Consider the following 20,533-nt stretch of genomic DNA (forward strand, 5'->3'; position numbering starts at 1 on the left):
TTCCTCCAGTATTTTCTAAGAACATGCTGCATTCATCTTGCCATCAATTTTGACCAAGTTTCCAGTGCCTTTGCAGCTCACACATCCCCAAAACATCATCGATCCACCTCCGTGTTTTACAGTAGGAATGGTGTACCTTTCATCATAGGCCTTGTTGACTCCTCTCCAAATGTAAAGTTTATGGCTGTGGCCAAAAAGTTCAATTTTGGTCTCATCACTCCAAATGACTTTGTTCCAGAAGTTTTGAGGCTTGTCTCTGTGCTGTTTGGAGAATTGCTTTGTGGCATTTGCGTACTAAATGGCTTTCTTCTGGCGACTCGACCATGCAGCCCATTTTTCTTCAAATGCCTCCTTATTGTGCATCTTGAAACAACCACACCACTTTTTTTTCAGAGTCCTGTATTTCAGCTGAAGTTATTTGTGGATTTTTCTTTGCATCCCGAACAATTTTCCTGGCAGTTGTGGCTGAAATTTTTGTTGGTCTACCTGACCGTGATTTGGTTTCCACAGAATCCCTCATTTTCCACTTCTTAATTAGAGTTTGAACACTGCTGATTGGCATTCTCAATTGCTTGGATATCTTTTTATATCCCTTTCCTGTTTTATACAGTTCAATTGCCTTTTCCCGCAGATCCTTTGACAATTCTTTTGCTTTCCCCATGACTCAGAATCCAGACACATCAGTGCAGCACTGGATGAAAGATGCAAGGGTCTTTCAGGAGTCCAGAAACTCACTGACCTTTTATACACACATACTGATTACAAGCAAACAGATCACAGGTGAGGATGGTTACCTTTAGAATCCATTCAAACCCGTTTGTGTCAACTTGTGTGCATGTTATCAAGCCAATATCTCCATGGTATGTAAACTTATGATCAGGGTCATTTGGGTAGTTTCTGTTGTCATTATGATTTTAAAAGAGTAAACACAGTAGTTTGACAATAAATGGCTACACCCAACCACTAACCATGAGTGAAAGAAAAGTTTGTGAGATATCATTCATATTCTCTGACAAATGGCCCGAAACTCACAAGTTCTGCTAGGGTATGTAAACTTATGAGCACAACTGTATATATATATATATATATATATATATATATATATATATATATATATATATATATATATATATATATATATATATATATATATATTCCCAGAAGAAAAGAAACCAGCACCTCCAAATTACTGCATAATAAAATCTTTATCAAAAAATAAGATCTTAAAAGCACCAGAGGCAAGAAACATTAGTAGAAGCACATGGGGTGTCAAAAAACTGCATAATATCATATCACCATTTCAACGTGGTAAGTAGTGCAAGCCTCCAGCAACAAACAGGTAGGTCGACAGCTGTTTCGGTGCTCAGAGGCACCTTCCTCATGGACAGTTATCATTCATATTCTCTGACAAATGGCCCGAAAATCACAAGTTCTGCTAGGGTATGTAAACTTATGAGCACAACTATATATATATATATATATATAAATATCTTTCTTTGTGAAAATAGTCCACATCAACCAGCACAGATCTGGATGTTATTTGTGACCGAGCACCCTACCAGAACTGTTGAAGGTGTGTGCGTTCCAAATTTGTATTATTATATTATATATATATATACACACATACATACATTATATATATATATATATATATATATATATATATATACACATACATACATACATACATACATACACACACACAATCATATTAGGCAGCGATGTACAGTTAATGTATAATAGTAAGGGTTCATTTTGTTGGTGGGAGACTGAAGCACCCATAGGAAACCCAAGTAAGCATGGGGCAAACTAAGTACGCCACACAGATAAAGCCTTGGTCAGACTCTAACCCAGGGGTGGGCAATTATTTCAGCTGAGGGGCCACTTGACACTTTCTTGTCACTATCCGTGGGCCACGCATAAAATAGAAGCCCCCCCACGTGCCAAAAATATAGGGACGTGGCTTCGTGTGGAAGGGGCATGGCCAAAAAATAATACAGATTCATATTAGGCTGCTCCATTATTCAAATTGCGCCACACAGTAGCGCCACTTACACACATTACACCATGTAGAGCCCCTTTTACACACATTATGGCAGGTAGAGCCCCTTTTACACACATTATGGCAGGTAGAGCTCCCTTATACACAGTATGGATGGTAGAGCCGCCTTTTACACATTACATCAGGTAGAGCCCCCTTTTACACACTAACATTTTATTTGGGATAATCATTGCGCAGCAAGCAAATTATCCAGTGTCTTATGGCCCCTGGGGAAAGGTGTGACACAGTGATAGAACTCGGGGGGTGACACAGTGACAACACGGGGGGGTGACACAGTGACAGAACATGGGGGGAGGGGGGTGACCGTGACAGAACACGGTGGGGGTGACACAGTGACAGAACACGGTGGGGGTGACACAGTGACAGAACACGGTGGGGGTGACACAGTGACAGAACACGGTGGGGGTGACACAGTGACAGAACACGGTGGGGGTGACAGTGACAGAACACGGTGGGGGTGACACAGTGACTGAACACGGTGGGGGTGACACAGTGACAAAACATGGGGGGGTGACATGGTGACAGAACACGGGAGGGGTTGGTACAGCGAGAGCTAAAGACCTCTACCCCCAACCTAAAAACAGTCTGACGCCACTGCCGCACACACAAATATATGCACACTATCACACACACACTTTATTTCTTTCACTCACTTTTTCCAGTAACTCACTGATCTAGCTGGTAGTGGCAGGAAGGATTGATCTGTAGTAGTCTGCTCTTGTCCCGTGTAGCCCCGCCCCCTTAGGGCCCGTGTAACCACGCCCCCCCCCCCCGTCGGCCCGTAGCTCCGCCCCCTTTTCAGCTGAACACAGCCGTTGTCACTGGGGACACTGGAGGCGCCGTGCAGCAGCAGCAGGGGAGACTGCATCGGCAGCTTGAAGGTACTGCAGAGCAATGACAAGCAGTCGGGACGCTTGTCATTGCTCGCTGGTGGGAGGCAGGATCGGTTTGCGGGCCGCATCCGGCCCGCGGGCCGTATTTTGCCCACCTCTACTCTAACCCATGGCCCCAGCGCTTTGAGACTGCTGCAATGCTAACCGTGGTCCAAACACTATCTTGAGTTTTGCATGACACATCCAGTTCTACAGAGTATCGGTGTTTGAAATTTGCTGCACCATAAACTAAAATTTGAAAGCGTGTGGACATCAATATATTACATATTACAGGTTGAGTATCCCATATCCAAATACTCCGAAATACGGAATATTCCGAAATACGGAATTTTTTCAGTGAGAGTGCTTTCTGTGACTCATACCCCTTTCACATCGCACAAATAACCCCGTACCGACACGGCATATTGCCGTGTCGAACCGGGTCAGTGTGCGATGTGAAAGCACACTGGCCGATTTAGCGGGTCGCCTGACCCGGTAAATCAACCCGGTAAAAAAGAAGGGTTTTACCCGGGTTGATTACCGGGTCAGGTGCGGTGTGAATGGGAGCCGTGTCGATGCGACACGGTTCCCATTCACAAGATAGGGAGAGGCGACGCTGGAGATGAGCTCATCTCCCGACGCCGCCTCCACCCCCGCCCCTGCTGCTGCTGCGCGCTCCGTTGTTATGGCAACCGACCCGGTATATTGCCGGGTCGGAAAGCCAGCAGCGGAGTGCAAATGCCGGATCCCACCCGGTAAGTACACGTTTGTCTTACCGGGTAGGATCCGGCATTTGCAGTCTGAATGCAGCATCAATGTACACAAACTTTGTTTAATACACAAAGTTATTAAAAATATTGTATTAAATGACCTTCAGGCTGTGTGCATAAGGTGTATATCAAACATAAATGAATTGTGTGAATGTAGCACACTTTGTTTAATGCACAAAGTTATTAAAAATATTGGCTAAAATGACCTTCAGGCTGTGTGTATAAGGTGTATATGAAACATAAATGCATCCTGTGCTTAGACTTAGGTCCCATCACCATGATACCTCATTATGGTCTGCAGTTATTCCAAAATACGGAAAAATTCGATATCCAAAATACTTCTGGTCCCAAGCATTTTGGATAAGGGATACTCAACCTGTAATATGTTTAGCCTCTCTGTAAGCAGCTACTTCCAGCTTTACACTATTTATGAGTGTAGACTTTTACTAGGGACCAGTGACATTATACAAGCACTGCATGACAAGAATTTGCATGGCATAGGCCATGGGGAACTTCTCCGGGATGTATTGTGCTTGTCGACAATCCTTATGTCGATAAACAAAATGCGGACTCTGGAAGGCAGGTTCCACGATGTCAGCAAGTGTAAACTGCTGCTCACAGCATTTTATGCCCACCAACAGTACATCTGTAAGCATGATGAATGCTGCGAGTAGTATTTTACTGCCGGCATTCCAGCTGCTGCCTTCCAAGTCCACATACTGCTTGTTGGCAATCCGTATGTAACCCTCTTATTCATGTGCTAAGAGAATAAAGGCTCAACTCCTTTTTGGTGTCAAGTATCCTTTAAAAACCGGCAATAGCCTTCATAAGAGCATGGTCTAAACCATGACCAATAAATCAATGTAAGTTTTCCATGTATGCAATAACCTTACCCTAAAACGTACAGTAGATCAGCCTTTGTGCCTAATTCTGACCTGATCGCACCTCTGTGAATTTGCAGAAGTTTGCGATCAGATAGTCGCCGCCCAGCCAGAGTGAAATTCTGCCCTGTGCAAGTCTGCGTACGACGTGCAAAAAGCTTTGCATATGCCAGTCAGCTGCAAATCCGTTCACAACTCACCCACCATCGAATGAGTTTTCCAGTCTGTGCGTGTGCCAAGACTACAGTGCGAAAAAAACAGGCAGATCAGGCCGGAGCTGACGTCACACACCCGCCCTGAAAACGCTTTGGGACGCCTGCGTTTTTCCTGACACTCCCAGAAAACAGCCAGTTACCACCCCCAAATGTTTGCCTTCTGTCAATCAATCTGTGCACGCCCAGCGATAAAAAAAGACGCAGGATTTTTGCATTACGATCTTTACGCATACACAGTCGTTCGATAATCGGCTGCTATGCGATTTCGCACAACAGCGATCAGGTCTGCATTAGGCCCTTTGTTCCTGAACATGTATTATTGTTTATTTAGAAGGCGCCGTAAAAATTCAGTGCTGCACAGTGAAACCACAGAGCACAGGACCAATGTTTACTCTGAAGTAAAAACGTGAAAGTTCTGCTGCTAGAAAGTGCATGACACCTTGTGGATATAGGTAGGGCAGCCTTTCCCATTGCAACATATACTGTAGATTGCTTGTTTCATTTTCTAAAATGACAGGTTCCGATTAACTGATAACAGAAATACAATAATTTTTCTTCTGTACCACACTTCAGATAACGTAAAAGATGCAGCCTTGAAATAAAGGATCTTTTGAAACTTTGTGTCTTAAAAATGGGTAGAATTCAGTATGCCGGCTGTTGGGATCCCGGCGCACAGTATACCGGCGGCGGAATCCCGACACACGACAACTATTCTCCCTCTTGGGGGTCCGCGACCCCGCTGGAGGGAGAATAAATAGCGTTGCACCACCGTGCCCGCAGCGTGGCGAGCGCAGCAAGCCCGCAAGGCGCTCATTTGCACTTGCCAAGCTGTCGGTATGCCGGCGGTTGGATCCCGGGGCTGGTATGCTGGCCGCCGGCATACCATACTACACCCCTTAAAAATTACATCTAATAAGACATAAATATTGTTCCCTAGAACAAGGGTTATTCATTAAACAGACTTTAATCCTGAAGATCTCTCTATAGGGACTGCCCTAAGATTTAGTGGTATATCTGGAGCCCTACAAGGAGCTGGATTATTTCTTCTGTAAACAACTCACTACAAAATAAACATGAAGCTGGTGCATAGGCACACACTGCACCCGCACATGAGAAGGTGATTCACGGTAATTTGCTACATTTCTGTACCATCAGAAAAACAAAGAGGATTCAGAAGACTAACGAGTCATTGCTGCATTTTACAGGGTCCCAACGAACTCGGCACTAGTGACTAGTCTCCTATATTACAACAACTTTGTCTGGTGCTGCTCAGGCACTGCCTGTAACAGAGACATGTAATGAAAAGGCCACGTATCCATTACAGCTCCGACCTCAGTCCACCCCAGCACTGGCTAGTAACAGGGACAGACACTGAGACACACTCACTCACTCTGCCTGCCACTGCTGACATGTACATTGTGCAAGAGCCTCAGACAGAGCCGCGCACCTCATGCTGCTGGTGACAGCTGCACTCTGACAACTGTGCAGAGATGCAGCCTAGTGCTGCTCCTCACATCTTCTATAAGTCCCTCACATCAACTATAAGTCCCATGATGCCTTCATGGCTAGAAAGCCATGCTGGTAACAGTAGTTCCACAACGGCTGAATAGTCTCCTTGGAAACGTTATAGTAATACTGTATAGCACACACACATTGTATACCTACACTGTACAACTACAGTATACAATACACTGTCCAACTCAACAGTATAACCCACAATGTACAGCACATACACTATACAACTACACTGTATAGCACACACTGTATACAACACATGCACACACTGTCTGACTATAGCACACACTGTATAACACATGCACACACTGTATATAACACATGCACACACTGTATGACTACACAGTATAGCACACACTATATATAACACATACACACATTGTGCGACTACATATAGTATAGTACAACACAACACATACACACGTCATTACACGGCTCCTCTTACCACCAGCTAGCACCTATGCGTGTCTATGACTTGCAGCCACCGTTCTTCTGTTGTCTATCTGCCTTTGGGTTACAACAAGCAGTAAAATCAGCCAGTGTGGGCGGAGCCTAGGACGAGGACGCTTCCTATTGGCTTAGAGTTCACATAACAACAACATATCGCCCAGCTCTGTGGACGCGGCTGGGGACAGGTACTTGCTGCGGCCCCGGTAACGGAGGAAGCGGAGTCTTATTACTCGCTGTTCTAGCGCTAGGTAACTAGTGACGTTGGTCAGTTCCCGCCAATCACTGAGCGCGGTGATGTACTGCTGTAACTCCGTCTGTACCATACAGAGCATGGGGTGAAGCATTCAGTACACTATAATCCACATAGCTATTTACTTACACTGCAGCGTCTGTGCGGACATTCTTTACTATATAGCGTTCTTTAGACTTGAAAAAGTGGGAGTCCATTTTCTTGAAGCCAACATTGTGCTCAAACAAAGTATCAGCTACAGTAAAATGGCCGGTCACAGTGGCAGACATAACTGGCGGAAATAGTGTATGCAGCCTGTTACCCGTGTGCTCAGGCCGGCCGGCTACTCTGTGCACTGTGCGTGTGCGTTATAATAACCAGCGGCAACAGCAAGAGCACTATTAGAACGTGAGGTGTCCAATCAGCGCAGCTGCCAGTGGCGGGAGATTTGTACAGACTGGCAGGCACAGAGCTGAATGAGTTCTCGTTCATATCGTTCATGGTTATCGCCTAATAGGCCCTACACACTGGCCGATTTTCAGAAAGATATGAACGATCTCGTTCATAAATGAACGAGAACTCGTTCATATCTTTCAGTGTGGAGACTCCAGCGATGAACGATGCGCGTCCCCGCGCTCGTTCATCGCTGGTCTCCCGTCGGCTGTGCATGCAGGCTAATATGGACGATCTCGTCCATATTTGCCTGCACTTCAATGCAGCCGCGTGACGGGGGGAGTGAAGAAACTTCACTCCCCGAGGACCGAGTTTGAGAACCTCTGGCCTAATGTGTAGGGCCCTTAAACCTACTGTAAAACACAGCTTGTTTTATACAGTATGGGCTCTATTCATGAAGTAGTGAAAATAGTGGAGGAACAGACCAGTGGAGTAGTTGCCCACAGCAACCAATCATCATCTCCCTTACATTTTATAGACTGTACTTGATAAAGGCTTCCTTCAAAGCTGATTGGTTACCATCGGCAACTTCTCCACTATTTTCCCCGTTTCATGAATAGAGCCTCATACTGTATAAAACAAGCTGTGTTTTAGGTTTAGAGTTTCTTTTGAACGAAATTTAGCAATATATTTCCAATTTTGCATTTGTATTTGTAAATTTAAAAAAATTATGATTATAGCAATGCTCTGTAGGTAGATGCTAGAACCAACCATGCTCTGTAGCCACGATGATGCTAGTTAGAGGAGATAATATAGTCTTATCTCCCATATAATACCTCTGTTCTCGAAGAGCTCTCAGACCATCATATTTCAGGGATACTGGTGTTACCACTAATAAATCTTAGGGGAGAACTCAGGTGTGTTAACCCATTACAATACAAAATCCATATGTAAGGGTAATGATGAATGCCGTTATCAGCGCTCAAATCATACCTCCCAACATGATCCTCTCCTGGAGGGACAGAATGCTCTGCTCCTGGACTTCCCTCTTTATTTATGATTACCATCACCTGTACTGAAACACCTTTCTTATCCATTAACCTGTTCAACACAGGTGCCGGCAATCATAAATTAAGAGAAAAGTCCAGAAGCAGATAATTCTGTCCCTCCTGGAGAGGATCATGTTGGGAGGTATGATTTGAGCGCTGATAACGGCATTCATCATTGCCCTTACATATGGATTTTGTATTGTAAATGGGTTAACGCTAGTGATGAGCGAGGTTCGGTTTTACTCGGTTTTACTCGGTTCTCAAAACGGCATCTTATTGGCTATCCAAAACACGTGACATCCGTGAGCCAATAAGATGCCGTTTTGAGAACCGAGTAAAACCGAATCCGCTCATCACTAGTTAACGCACCTAACTGAGTTCTACCCTAAGGGTCATGTTGGGAGGTATGGTCAAATTTTCGACATATTGGTGGTGTTGCTGTGCATCGCATTTTGGCTGCGGCTCCCTGTCGCTATCACGGGGATGTATCAAGCAGTGAAAAGAGTAGACACATTTAGATGTTATTTTATTTAACCATTCTGCAATTTCTTTTATTTTTTTTCCATTTTGGTAATACATAAATCACATTTCTGCTGCAACAATATCTAGTGAGAATGTCACCAGTGTTTCTGTAATACCCCTTTCTCTGACGTCCTAAGTGGATGCTGGGACTCCGTAAGGACCAAGGGGAATAGCGGCTCCGCAGGAGACTGGGCACAACTAAAAGAAAGCTTTTGGTCTAACTGGTGTGCACTGGCTCCTCCCCCTATGACCCTCCTCCAGACCTCAGTTAGAATCTTGTGCCCGGCTGAGCTGGATGCACACTAGGGGCTCTCCTGAGCTCCTAGAAAAGAAAGTATATTTTAGGTTTTTTATTTTCAGTGAGATCTGCTGGCAACAGACTCACTGCTACGAGGGACTAAGGGGAGAAGAAGCGAACCTACCTGCTTGCAGCTAGCTTGGGCTTCTTAGGCTACTGGACACCATTAGCTCCAGAGGGATCGAACACAGGACCCGACCTCATTCGTCCGGTCCCGGAGCCGCGCCGCCGTCCCCCTTACAGAGCCAGAAGCATGAAGATGGTCCGGAAAATCGGCGGCAGAAGACTTCGGTCTTCAACAAGGTAGCGCACAGCACTGCAGCTGTGCGCCATTGCTCCTCATGCACACCTCACACTCCGGTCACTGATGGGTGCAGGGCGCTGGGGGGGGGGGCCCCCTGAGCAGCAATATTAATACCTTGGCTGGCAAAAAAATCACAATATATAGTCCCAGAGGCTATATATGTGATAAATACCCCTGCCAGAATCCATAAAAAAGCGGGTGAAAAGTCTGCCGAAAAAGGGGCGGGGCTATCTCCCTCAGCACACTGGCGCCATTTTTCCCTCACGGCTCCGCTGGAAGGATCGCTCCCTGGCTCTCCCCTGCAGTTTCAAGCTACAAAAGGGTAAAAAAGAGAGGGGGGGCACTAAATTTAGGCGCAGCAATATATATATATATAAGCAGCTATAAGGGAAAAAACTCAGTTATAGTGTTAATCCCTGTGTTATATAGCGCTCTGGTGTGTGCTGGCATACTCTCTCTCTGTCTCCCCAAAGGGCTTTGTGGGGTCCTGTCCTCTGTCAGAGCATTCCCGGTGTGTGTGCGGTGTGTCGGTACGGCTGTGTCGACATGTTTGATGAGGAGGCTTATGTGGAGGCGGAGCAGATGCCTATAAATGTGATGTCACCCCCTGCGGGGCCGACACCTGAGTGGATGGTTATGTGGAAGGAATTACGTGACAGTGTCGACTCCTTACATAAAAGGTTTGACGACATACCAAATATGGGAAATATGGGCTTCTCAGCCTGTGCCTGCCCAGGCGTCTCAAAAGCCATCAGGGGCTCTAAAACGCCCGCTACCTCAGATGGCAGACACAGATGTCGACACGGATACTGACTCCAGTGTCGACGACGATGAGACTAATGTAACTTCCAATAGGGCCACACGTTACATGATTGAGGCTATGAAAAATGTGTTGCACATTTCTGATGTTACCCCAGGTACCACAAAAAAGGGTATTATGTTTGGAGAGAAAAAACTACCAGTAGTTTTTCCTCCATCTGAGGAATTAAATGAAGTGTGTGAAGAAGCGTGGGCTTCCCCCGATAAGAAACTGGTAATTTCTAAAAGGTTACTAATGACGTACCCTTTCCCGCCAGAGGATAGGTCACGTTGGGAGAAGGTGGCACTACCGTCTCCGGATACGGCCGCCCTAAAGGAGCCTGCTGATAGAAAGCAGGAGGCTATCCTGAAGTCTGTATATACACACACAGGTATTATACTGAGACCAGCTATTGCTTCAGCTTGGATGTGCAGTGCTGCAGCTGCGTGGTCAGATTCCCTGTCGGAAAATATTGATACCCTAGACAGGGACACTATATTGCTAACCGTAGAGCATATTAAAGACGCAGTCTTATACATGAGAGATGCACAGAGGGATATTTGCCGGCTGGCATCTAAAATAAGTGCAATGTCCATTTCTTCCAGGAGAGGGTTATGGACTCGGCAGTGGACAGGTGATGCAGATTCTAAAAGGCACATGGAAGTTTTGCCTTATAAGAGTGAGGAATTGTTCGGGGATGGTCTCTCGGACCTCGTTTCCACAGCAACAGCTGGGAAGTCAGCATTTTTACCCCATGTTCCCTCACAGCCAAAGAAAGCACCGTATTATCAGGTACAGTCCTTTCAGCCCCATAAGGGCAAGCGGGTTAAAGGCGCGTCCTTTCTGCCCAGAGGCAGAGGTAGAGGGAAAAAGCTGCAGCATACAGCCAGTTCCCAGGAGCAAAAGTCCTCCCCCGCTTCCTCCAAGTCCACCGCATGACGCTGGGGCTCCACAGGCGGAGCCAGGTACGGTGGGGGCCCGTCTCAAAAACTTCAGCAATCAGTGGGCTCGCTCACGGGTGGATCCCTGGATCCTTCAAGTAGTATCTCAGGGGTACAAGCTGGAATTCAAGACGTCTCCCCCCCGGCGTTTCCTCAAATCTGCCTTGCCAACAACTCCCTCAGGCAGGGAGGCAGTGCTAGAGGCAATTCACAAGCTGTATTCCCAGCAGGTGATAGTCAAGGTGCCCCTACTTCAACAAGGACGGGGTTACTATTCCACAATGTTTGTGGTACCGAAACCGGACGGTTCGGTGAGACCCATTTTAAATTTGAAATCCTTGAACACATATATAAAAAAATTCAAGTTCAAGATGGAATCGCTCAGGGCGGTTATTGCAAGCCTGGACGAGGGGGATTACATGGTATCACTGGACATCAAGGATGCTTACCTGCATGTCCCTATTTACCATCCTCACCAGGAGTACCTCAGATTTGTGGTACAGGATTGTCATTACCAATTCCAGACGTTGCCGTTTGGTCTATCCACGGCTGCGAGGGTATTTACCAAGGTAATGGCCGAAATGATGATACTCCTTCGAAAAAAGGGAGTTTTAATTATCCCGTACTTGGACGATCTCCTGATAAAGGCGAGGTCCAGGGAGCAGTTGTTGGTCGGGGTAGCACTATCTCGGGAGGTGCTACAACAGCACGGCTGGATTCTAAATATTCCAAAGTCACAGCTGGTCCCTACGACACGTCTACTGTTCCTGGGGATGGTTCTGGACACAGAACAGAAAAAAGTGTTTCTCCCGGAGGAAAAGGCCAAGGAGCTGTCATCTCTAGTCAGAGGCCTCCTAAAACCAAAACGGGTGTCGGTGCATCACTGCACGCGAGTCCTGGGAAAAATGGTAGCTTCCTACGAAGCAATTCCATTCGGCAGGTTCCATGCAAGAACTTTTCAGTGGGACCTGTTGGACAAGTGGTCCGGATCGCATCTTCAGATGCATCGGCTGATAACCCTGTCTCCAAGGACCAGGGTGTCTCTGCTGTGGTGGCTGCAAAGTGCTCATCTTCAAAAGGGCCGCAGATTCGGCATACAGGACTGGGTCCTGGTGACCACGGATGCCAGCCTTCGAGGCTGGGGGGCAGTCACACAGGGAAGAAACTTCCAAGGACTATGGTCAAGTCAGGAGACTTACCTACACATAAATATTCTGGAACTGAGGGCCATTTTCAATGCCCTAAGTCAGGCAAAACCCCTGCTTCAAAACCAGTCGGTACTGATACAGTCAGACAACATCACGGCAGTCGCCCATGTAAACCGACAGGGTGGCACAAGAAGCAGGACGGCGATGGCAGAAGCCACAAGGATTCTCCGATGGGCGGAAAATCACGTGTTGGCACTGTCAGCAGTATTCATTCCGGGAGTGGACAACTGGGAAGCAGACTTCCTCAGCAGGCACGACCTCCACCCGGGAGAGTGGGGACTTCATCCAGAAGTCTTCCAACTGATTGTAAACCGCTAGGAAAGGCCTCAGGTGGACATGATGGCGTCCCGCCTAAACAAAAAGCTAGAAAGATATTGCGCCTGGTCTAGAGACCCTCAGGCGATAGCTGTGGACGCTCTAGTGACACCGTGGGTGTACCGGTCGGTTTATGTGTTCCCTCCTCTTCCTCTCATACCAAAGGTACTGAGGATAATAAGGAGAAGAGGAGTAAGAACTATACTCATTGTTCCGGATTGGCCAAGAAAAGCTTGGTACCCGGAACTTCAAGAAATGATCTCAGAGGACCCATGGCCTCTGCCGCTCAGACAGGAGCTGCTGCAGCAGGGGCCCTGTCTGTTCCAAGACTTACCGCGGCTGCGTTTGACGGCATGGCGGTTGAACGCCGGATCCTGAAGGAAAAGGGCATTCCGGAGGAAGTCATTTCTACGCTGATTAAAGCTAGGAAAGAAGTGACCGCGAACCATTATCACCGCATTTGGCGAAAATATGTTGCGTGGTGTGAGGCCAGGAAGGCCCCAAGGAAGAATATCAGCTGGGCCGTTTCCTGCACTTCCTACAGTCAGGGGTGACTATGGGCCTAAAATTGGGTTCCATTAAGGTCCAGATTTCGGCTCTATCGATTTTCTTCCAGAGAGAACTGGCTTCACTGCCTGAAGTTCAGACTTTTGTTAAGGGAGTGCTGCATATTCAGCCCCCTTTTGTGCCCCCAGTGGCACCTTAGGATCTCAACGTGGTGTTGTATTTCCTAAAGTCACATTGGTTTGAGCCACTTAAAACCGTGGAATTGAAATATCTCACGTGGAAAGTGGTCATGTTGTTGGCCTTGGCTTCGGCCAGGCGTGTATCAGAATTAGCGGCTTTGTCATGTAAAAGCCCTTATCTGATTTTTCATATGGATAGGGCAGAATTGAGGACTCGTCCCCAGTTTCTCCCTAAGGTGGTATCAGCCTTTCATTTGAACCAACCTATTGTGGTGCCTGCGACTACTAAAGACTTGGAGGCTTCCAAGTTGTTGGACGTAGTCAGGGCCCTGAAAATTTATGTTTCCAGGACAGCTGGCGTCAGAAAGACTGACTCGCTGTTTATCCTGCATGCGCCCAACAAGTTGGGTGCACCTGCTTCAAAGCAGACTATTGCTCGCTGGATCTGTAGTACGATTCAGCTTGCACATTCTGCGGCTGGACTGCCGCATCCTAAATCAGTGAAAGCCCATTCCACGAGGAAGGTGGGCTCTTCTTGGGCGGGTGCCCGAGGGGTCTCGGCTTTACAACTTTGCCGAGCAGGTACTTGGTCGGGGTCAAACACATTTGCAAAATTCTACAAGTTTGACACCCTGGCTGAGGAGGACCTAGAGTTTGGCCATTCGGTGCTGCAGAGTCATCCGCACTCTCCCGCCCGTTTGGGAGCTTTGGTATAATCCCCATGGTCCTTACGGAGTCCCAGCATCCACTTAGGACGTCAGAGAAAATAAGAATTTACTCACCGGTAATTCTATTTCTCGTAGTCCGTAGTGGATGCTGGGCGCCCATCCCAAGTGCGGATTGTCTGCAATACTTGTATATAGTTATTGTTTAACTAAAGGGTTATTGTTGAGCCATCTGTTGAGAGGCTCAGTTATTGTTCATACTGTTAACTGGGTATTGTATCACGAGTTATACGGTGTGATTGGTGTGGCTGGTATGAGTCTTACCCGGGATTCAAAATCCTTCCTTATTGTGTCAGCTCTTCCGGGCACAGTATCCTAACTGAGGTCTGGAGGAGGGTCATAGGGGGAGGAGCCAGTGCACACCAGTTAGACCAAAAGCTTTCTTTTAGTTGTGCCCAGTCTCCTGCGGAGCCGCTATTCCCCATGGTCCTTACGGAGTCCCAGCATCCACTACGGACTACGAGAAATAGAATTACCGGTGAGTAAATTCTTATTTTTCCACTGCAACTTGGCTATTTCCCTGGTCTCAGCTTTGTGACCTGGGATTTAGTCCTGGTAGGTTGCGTTTGCACTGACCAAAATCCGGGATGGCAAAAACCTGGGATTTTGAAGTCGGTGGAAAAGGGGTATAACATACTTTCCAACTGTCCCAATTTTCTCTGGACAGTCACGTATTTTTGGGACTGTCTTGCTGTCCCACCCGCGGGCAGCAGTCTCCCGAGGTGTGTGTGTGTGTGTGTGTGGGGGGGGGGGGTCAGTTGGGAAGTTCCTGCACTCGCTGCCCTGCTTAGCAGAGCAGCAGTGAATAGACGCTGTGCACATGTGCGCACACAACGCTCAATTGATCTGCAGATATATCTATGGACGGATTGGGGACTGACGTCATGAACTGGGCTTGGCCGCTGCAGCTTGTGTACGGGTGGCCGGCTGGTCGCCCGTACACACACAGCGATGGGCCAATATATCGGTAGATATATTGGCCGTCGGCTGTGCTGCGGGGCCGACGAGATATGTCTGTGAACGACAGAGTTCACAGACATATCGCCCGTTCACACTGGCCGACGGACCAGTGATATATCGGCTGTTCAATAGAACGGCCGATATATCGCCCAGTGTGTACCCACCTTAAGATGGTAAAGTTGGGAGGTATGGTATAAATCACATGGCAGATGTATTAAGCCTAGAGACGGCATAAGGAAGTGATAAACCAGTGATAAGTGCAAGGTGATAAACGCACCAGCCAATCACCTCCTAACTGTTAATTTACATATTGGAGTTGATTGGTTGGTGTGTTTATCACCTTGCACTTATCACTGGTGTATCACTTCCTTATGTGTTCTCCAGGTTAATACATCTGCCCCATTGGATGATTCACAAGGGTATTCACAAGAGCATCTTGTCATCATGTGTTAATGAATTCCATTAACTGCATCTTAGAACATTGGCCCTCATTCCGAGTTGTTCGCTCGCTTGCTGCTTTTAGCAGCATTGCACACGCTAAGCTGCCGCCCTCTGGGAGTGTATCTTAGCTTAGCAGAATTGTGAACGAAAGATTAGCACAAATGCGAATAGAAATTTCTTAGCAGTTTCTGAGTAGCTCCAGACTTACTCAGCCATTGCGATCAGTTCAGTCAGTTTCGTTCCTGGTTTGACGTCACAAACACACCCAGCGTTCGCCCAGACACTCCCCCGTTTCTTCAGACACTCCCCCGTTTCTTCAGACACTCCCCCGTTTTTCCCAGAAAAAAACAGCGTTTTTTCACACACTCCAAGAAAACGGCCAGTTTCCGCCCAGAAACACCCACTTCCTGTCAATCACAGTACGATCACGAGAACGATGAAAATTCCTCGTTATGCCGTGAGTAAAATACCTAACTTTTGTGTAAAATAACTAAGCGCATGCGCTCTCCGAACCTTGCACATTAAGCGACTAATCGCAATATAGCGAAAATCGGCAACGAGCGAGCAACTCGGAATGACCACCATTGTGCAAAAAGGTATTAATATAGAATCCATGTTTGTGGCAGTTGTGGGATTAAAGGAATTTAGTAAAAATAAAAAATAAAAATATATATATATATATAATTTTTTTTCCATTTAGGCACAACAGCTCTAGCAGCCAAATGTTTACAGAAAGAAAGACATTAAACGTTTAATTACAATGTTAAAGGAGAAAAGTATACAATATGGCGCTGAGCAAGTCCCAATATTACACGGGGGTCAGGTGTTCCTGCTAATGTTACTCCTGTTACTGATTTCTCACAAGGGTTATTGAACCACTTTTTGGACATTCCATGCATATGCACACTGGTTGATTCATAGAATTTTACATTATCACACTATGGGGGATTGGGGACTTATCCCTGATCCCATGTGTTTTCGTATGACGGTAAAAACGGCCTTTAATTGGAAACCATGAAAATGACTATCAGTCATTAATTGTGATATCCGCCCATTATAAATGGCAAAATTGCATCAGGGCTAATTACGCGCTTCAAGAAGCAGCACCTCACGGTAGAACCCCTGTTAGTGGGAACGGAGAAAATGTAGACAAGAAAACAAAACCCAGAGGGCGCTAAAACATCGAAGACAGTTGTCTGTAATAAAGTCCATATACAATTAAAAATTTGCAGATATCCGAATGCTTTCAACCGTATTTCTATCGGACTTGATTAAAATCCCAGCCTGGGGTGGATATTCTGATTTCTCTATCGTCCTAGTGGATGCTGGGGTTCCTGAAAGGACCATGGGGAATAGCGGCTCCACAGGAGACAGGGCACAAAAAGTAAAGCTTTACGATCAGGTGGTGTGTACTGGCTCCTCCCCCTATGACCCTCCTCCAAGCCTCAGTTAGATTTTTGTGCCCGGCCGAGAAGGGTGCAATCTAGGTGGCTCTCCTAAAGAGCTGCTTAGAAAAGTTTAGCTTAGGTTTTTTATTTTACAGTGAGTCCTGCTGGCAACAGGATCACTGCAACGAGGGACTTAGGGGAGAAGAAGTGAACTCACCTGCGTGCAGGATGGATTGGCTTCTTGGCTACTGGACATCAGCTCCAGAGGGACGATCACAGGTACAGCCTGGATGGTCACCGGAGCCTTGCCGCCGGCCCCCTTGCAGATGCTGAAGTAAGAAGAGGTCCAGAATCGGCGGCAGAAGACTCCTCAGTCTTCTAAAGGTAGCGCACAGCACTGCAGCTGTGCGCCATTTTCCTCTCAGCACACTTCACACGGCAGTCACTGAGGGTGCAGGGCGCTGGGAGGGGGGCGCCCTGGGAGGCAAATGAAAACCTTATTTGGCTAAAAATACCTCACATATAGCCTCCGGAGGCTATATGCAGATATTTAACCCCTGCCAGAATCCGTTAAGAGCGGGAGACGAGGCCGCCGAAAAAGGGGCGGGGCCTATCTCCTCAGCACACAGCGCCATTTTCCCTCACAGAAAGGCTGGAGGGAAAGCTCCCAGGCTCTCCCCTGCACTGCACTACAGAAACAGGGTTAAAACAGAGAGGGGGGGCACTAATTTGGCGTTAGAAATATATAAAAAAGATGCTATAAGGGAAAACACTTATATAAGGTTGTCCCTATATAATTATAGCGTTTCTCTATCGTCCTAAGTGGATGCTGGGGTTCCTGAAAGGACCATGGGGAATAGCGGCTCCGCAGGAGACAGGGCACAAAAAAGTAAAGCTTTTACCAGATCAGGTGGTGTGCACTGGCTCCTCCCCCTATGACCCTCCTCCAGACTCCAGTTAGATTTTGTGCCCGAACGAGAAGGGTGCAATCTAGGTGGCTCTCCTAAAGAGCTGCTTAGAGAAAGTTTAGCTTAGGTTTTTTACTTTACAGTGAGTCCTGCTGGCAACAGGATCACTGCAACGAGGGACTTAGGGGAGAAGTAGTGAACTCACCTGCGTGCAGAGTGGATTTGCTGCTTGGCTACTGGACACTAGCTCCAGAGGGACGATCACAGGTACAGCCTGGATGGTCACCGGAGCCGCGCCGCCGGCCCCCTTGCAGACGCTGAAGAGAGAAGAGGTCCAAAATCGGCGGCTGAAGACTCCTCAGTCTTCTTAAGGTAGCGCACAGCACTGCAGCTGTGCGCCATTTTCCTCTCAGCACACTTCACACAACAGTCACTGAGGGTGCAGAGCGCTGGGGGGGGCGCTCTGAGAGGCAAATAAAAACCTTATTAGAGGCAAAAAATACCTCACATATAGCCCACAGAGGCTATATGGAGATATTTAACCCCTGCCTAACTTCAAAAATAGCGGGAGACGAGCCCGCCGAAAAAGGGGCGGGGCCTATCTCCTCAGCACACAGCGCCATTTTCTCTCACAGAAAAGCTGGAGAGAAGGCTCCCAGGCTCTCCCCTGCACTGCACTACAGAAACAGGGTTAAAACAGAGAGGGGGGGCACTGATTTTGGCGATATTGTATATATATAAAAGATGCTATAAGGGAGAAACACTTATATAAGGTTGTCCCTATATAATTATAGCGTTTTTGGTGTGTGCTGGCAGACTCTCCCTCTGTCTCCCCAAAGGGCTAGTGGGTCCTGTCCTCTGTCAGAGCATTCCCGGTGTGTGTGCTGTGTGTCGGTACGTGTGTGTCGACATGTATGAGGACGATGTTGGTGAGGAGGCGGAGAAATTGCCTGTAATGGTGATGTCACTCTCTAGGGAGTCGACACCGGAATGGATGGCTTATTTAGAGAATTACGTGAGAATGTCAACACGCTGCAAGGTCGGTTGACGACATGAGACGGCCGACAATCTATTAGGACCGGTCCAGGCGTCTCAGAAACACCGTCAGGGGTTTTAAAAACGCCCATTTACCTCAGTCGGTCGACACAGACACAGACACGGACACTGAATACAGTGTCGACGGTGAATAAACAAACGTATTTCTCATTAGGGCCACACGTTAAGGGCAATGAAGGAGGTGTTACGTGTTTCTGATACTACAAGTACCACAAGAAAGGGTATTATGTGGGAGTGAAAAAACTACCTGTAGTTTTTCCTGAATCAGATAAAATAAAATGAAGTGTGTGATGATGCGTAGGGTTACCCCGATAGCAAATATTGGCGTTATACCTTTTCCCGCCAGAAATTAGGGTACGTTGGGAAACACCCCTTAGGGTGATAAGGCGCTCACACGCTTATCAAGTGGCGTTACCGTCTCCAGATACGGCCGCCCTCAAGGAGCCAGCTGATAGGAAGCTGGAAAAATATCCTAAAAAGTATATACACACATACGGTGGTTATACTGCGACCAGCGATCGCCATCAGCCTGGAGATGCAGTGCTGGGTTGGCTTGGTCGGATTCCCTGACTGAAAATATTTTATTCATGTAGAGCATTTAATAGGATGCATTCTATATATATGTATGTGAGATGCACAGAGGGATATTTGCTCTCTGGCATCAAGATAAGTGCGTTGTCCATATCTCCCAGAAGATGTCAGGGACACGACAGTGGTCAGGTGATACAGATCCCATACGGCAGATGGAAGTATTGCTGTATAAAGGGAAGGAGTTATTTGGGGGTCGGTCCATCGGACCTGGGGACCACAGCAACAGCTGGGAAATCCAACCTTTTTTTACCCCAAGTTACATCTCAGCTAAAAAAGACACCGTCTTTTCAGCCTCAATCTTTCCTTTCCCATGAGGGCATGCAGGCAAAAGGCCAGTCATATCTGCCCAGACATAGAGGTAAGGGAAGTAGACTGCAGCAGGCAGCCCTTTCCCAGGAAAAGAAGCCCTTCACCGCGTCTGCCAAGTCCTCAGCATGACGCTGGGGCCGTGCAAGCGGACTCAAGGTGGGGGGGTAGTCTCAAGAGTCTCAGGGCGCAGTGGGATCACTCGCAAGTTGACCCCTAGATCGTACGAGTATTATCCCAGGGGTAAAGATTGGAGAGTCGAGACATCTTCTCCTCGCAGGTTCCTGAAGTCTGCTTTACCAACGGCTCCCTCCGACAGGGAGGCAGCATTGGAAACAATTCACAAGCTGTATATCCAGCAGGTGATAATCAAAGTACCCCTCCTACGACAAGGAAAAGGGTATTATTTTTCCACACTATATTGTGGTACTGAAGCCAGACGGCTTGGTGACACATAGTCTAAATCTAAAATGTTTTGAACACTTACATAAAAGGTTCAAATCGAGATAAAGTCACTCAGAGCAGTGATAGCGAACCGGAAAAAAGGGGACTATATGGTGTCCCTGGACATCAAGGATTACCTCCATGTCCAAATTTTGTCCTTCTCATCAAGGGTACCTCTGGTTCGTGGTACAGAACTGTCAATATC

The 20,533-nt window shown here is 47.1% G+C and overlaps 2 protein-coding genes across 12 annotated transcripts in view; one reads left to right on the forward strand and one right to left on the reverse strand.

The window, feature by feature from the left end:
• CASP3 (caspase 3) overlaps positions 1–20,533 on the reverse strand; it is a 105,325-nt gene that overhangs the window by 67,409 nt on the left and 17,383 nt on the right. For 2 of the 10 annotated variants that reach the window (XM_063920722.1, XM_063920718.1), the window contains exon 1: positions 7,145–7,232. The exons of 2 other annotated variants lie outside the window; for them this stretch is intronic. Coding sequence is in view for 1 of the 8 variants with exons in the window: in XM_063920716.1 (XP_063776786.1) it covers positions 7,145–7,284 (140 nt within the window). In the remaining 7 variants the exon portion in view is untranslated. Of the gene's footprint in view, positions 1–6,734; positions 6,862–7,144; positions 7,343–20,533 lie in introns of those variants that run through there. 6 more of the 10 variants (XM_063920725.1, XM_063920717.1, XM_063920723.1 and 3 more) reach the window with 4 other exon arrangements.
• PRIMPOL (primase and DNA directed polymerase) overlaps positions 6,914–20,533 on the forward strand; it is a 231,857-nt gene continuing 218,237 nt past the window's right edge. Inside the window, exon 1 of one of the 2 annotated variants that reach the window (XM_063920714.1) lies at positions 6,914–7,013. The gene's annotated coding sequence lies outside the window, so the exon portion shown is untranslated. Of the gene's footprint in view, positions 7,014–7,344; positions 7,403–20,533 lie in introns of those variants that run through there. The other variant, XM_063920715.1, reaches the window with a different exon arrangement.

This window comes from Pseudophryne corroboree, chromosome 1 (genome assembly GCF_028390025.1).
Source record: "Pseudophryne corroboree isolate aPseCor3 chromosome 1, aPseCor3.hap2, whole genome shotgun sequence".
Taxonomy (NCBI): domain Eukaryota; kingdom Metazoa; phylum Chordata; class Amphibia; order Anura; family Myobatrachidae; genus Pseudophryne; species Pseudophryne corroboree.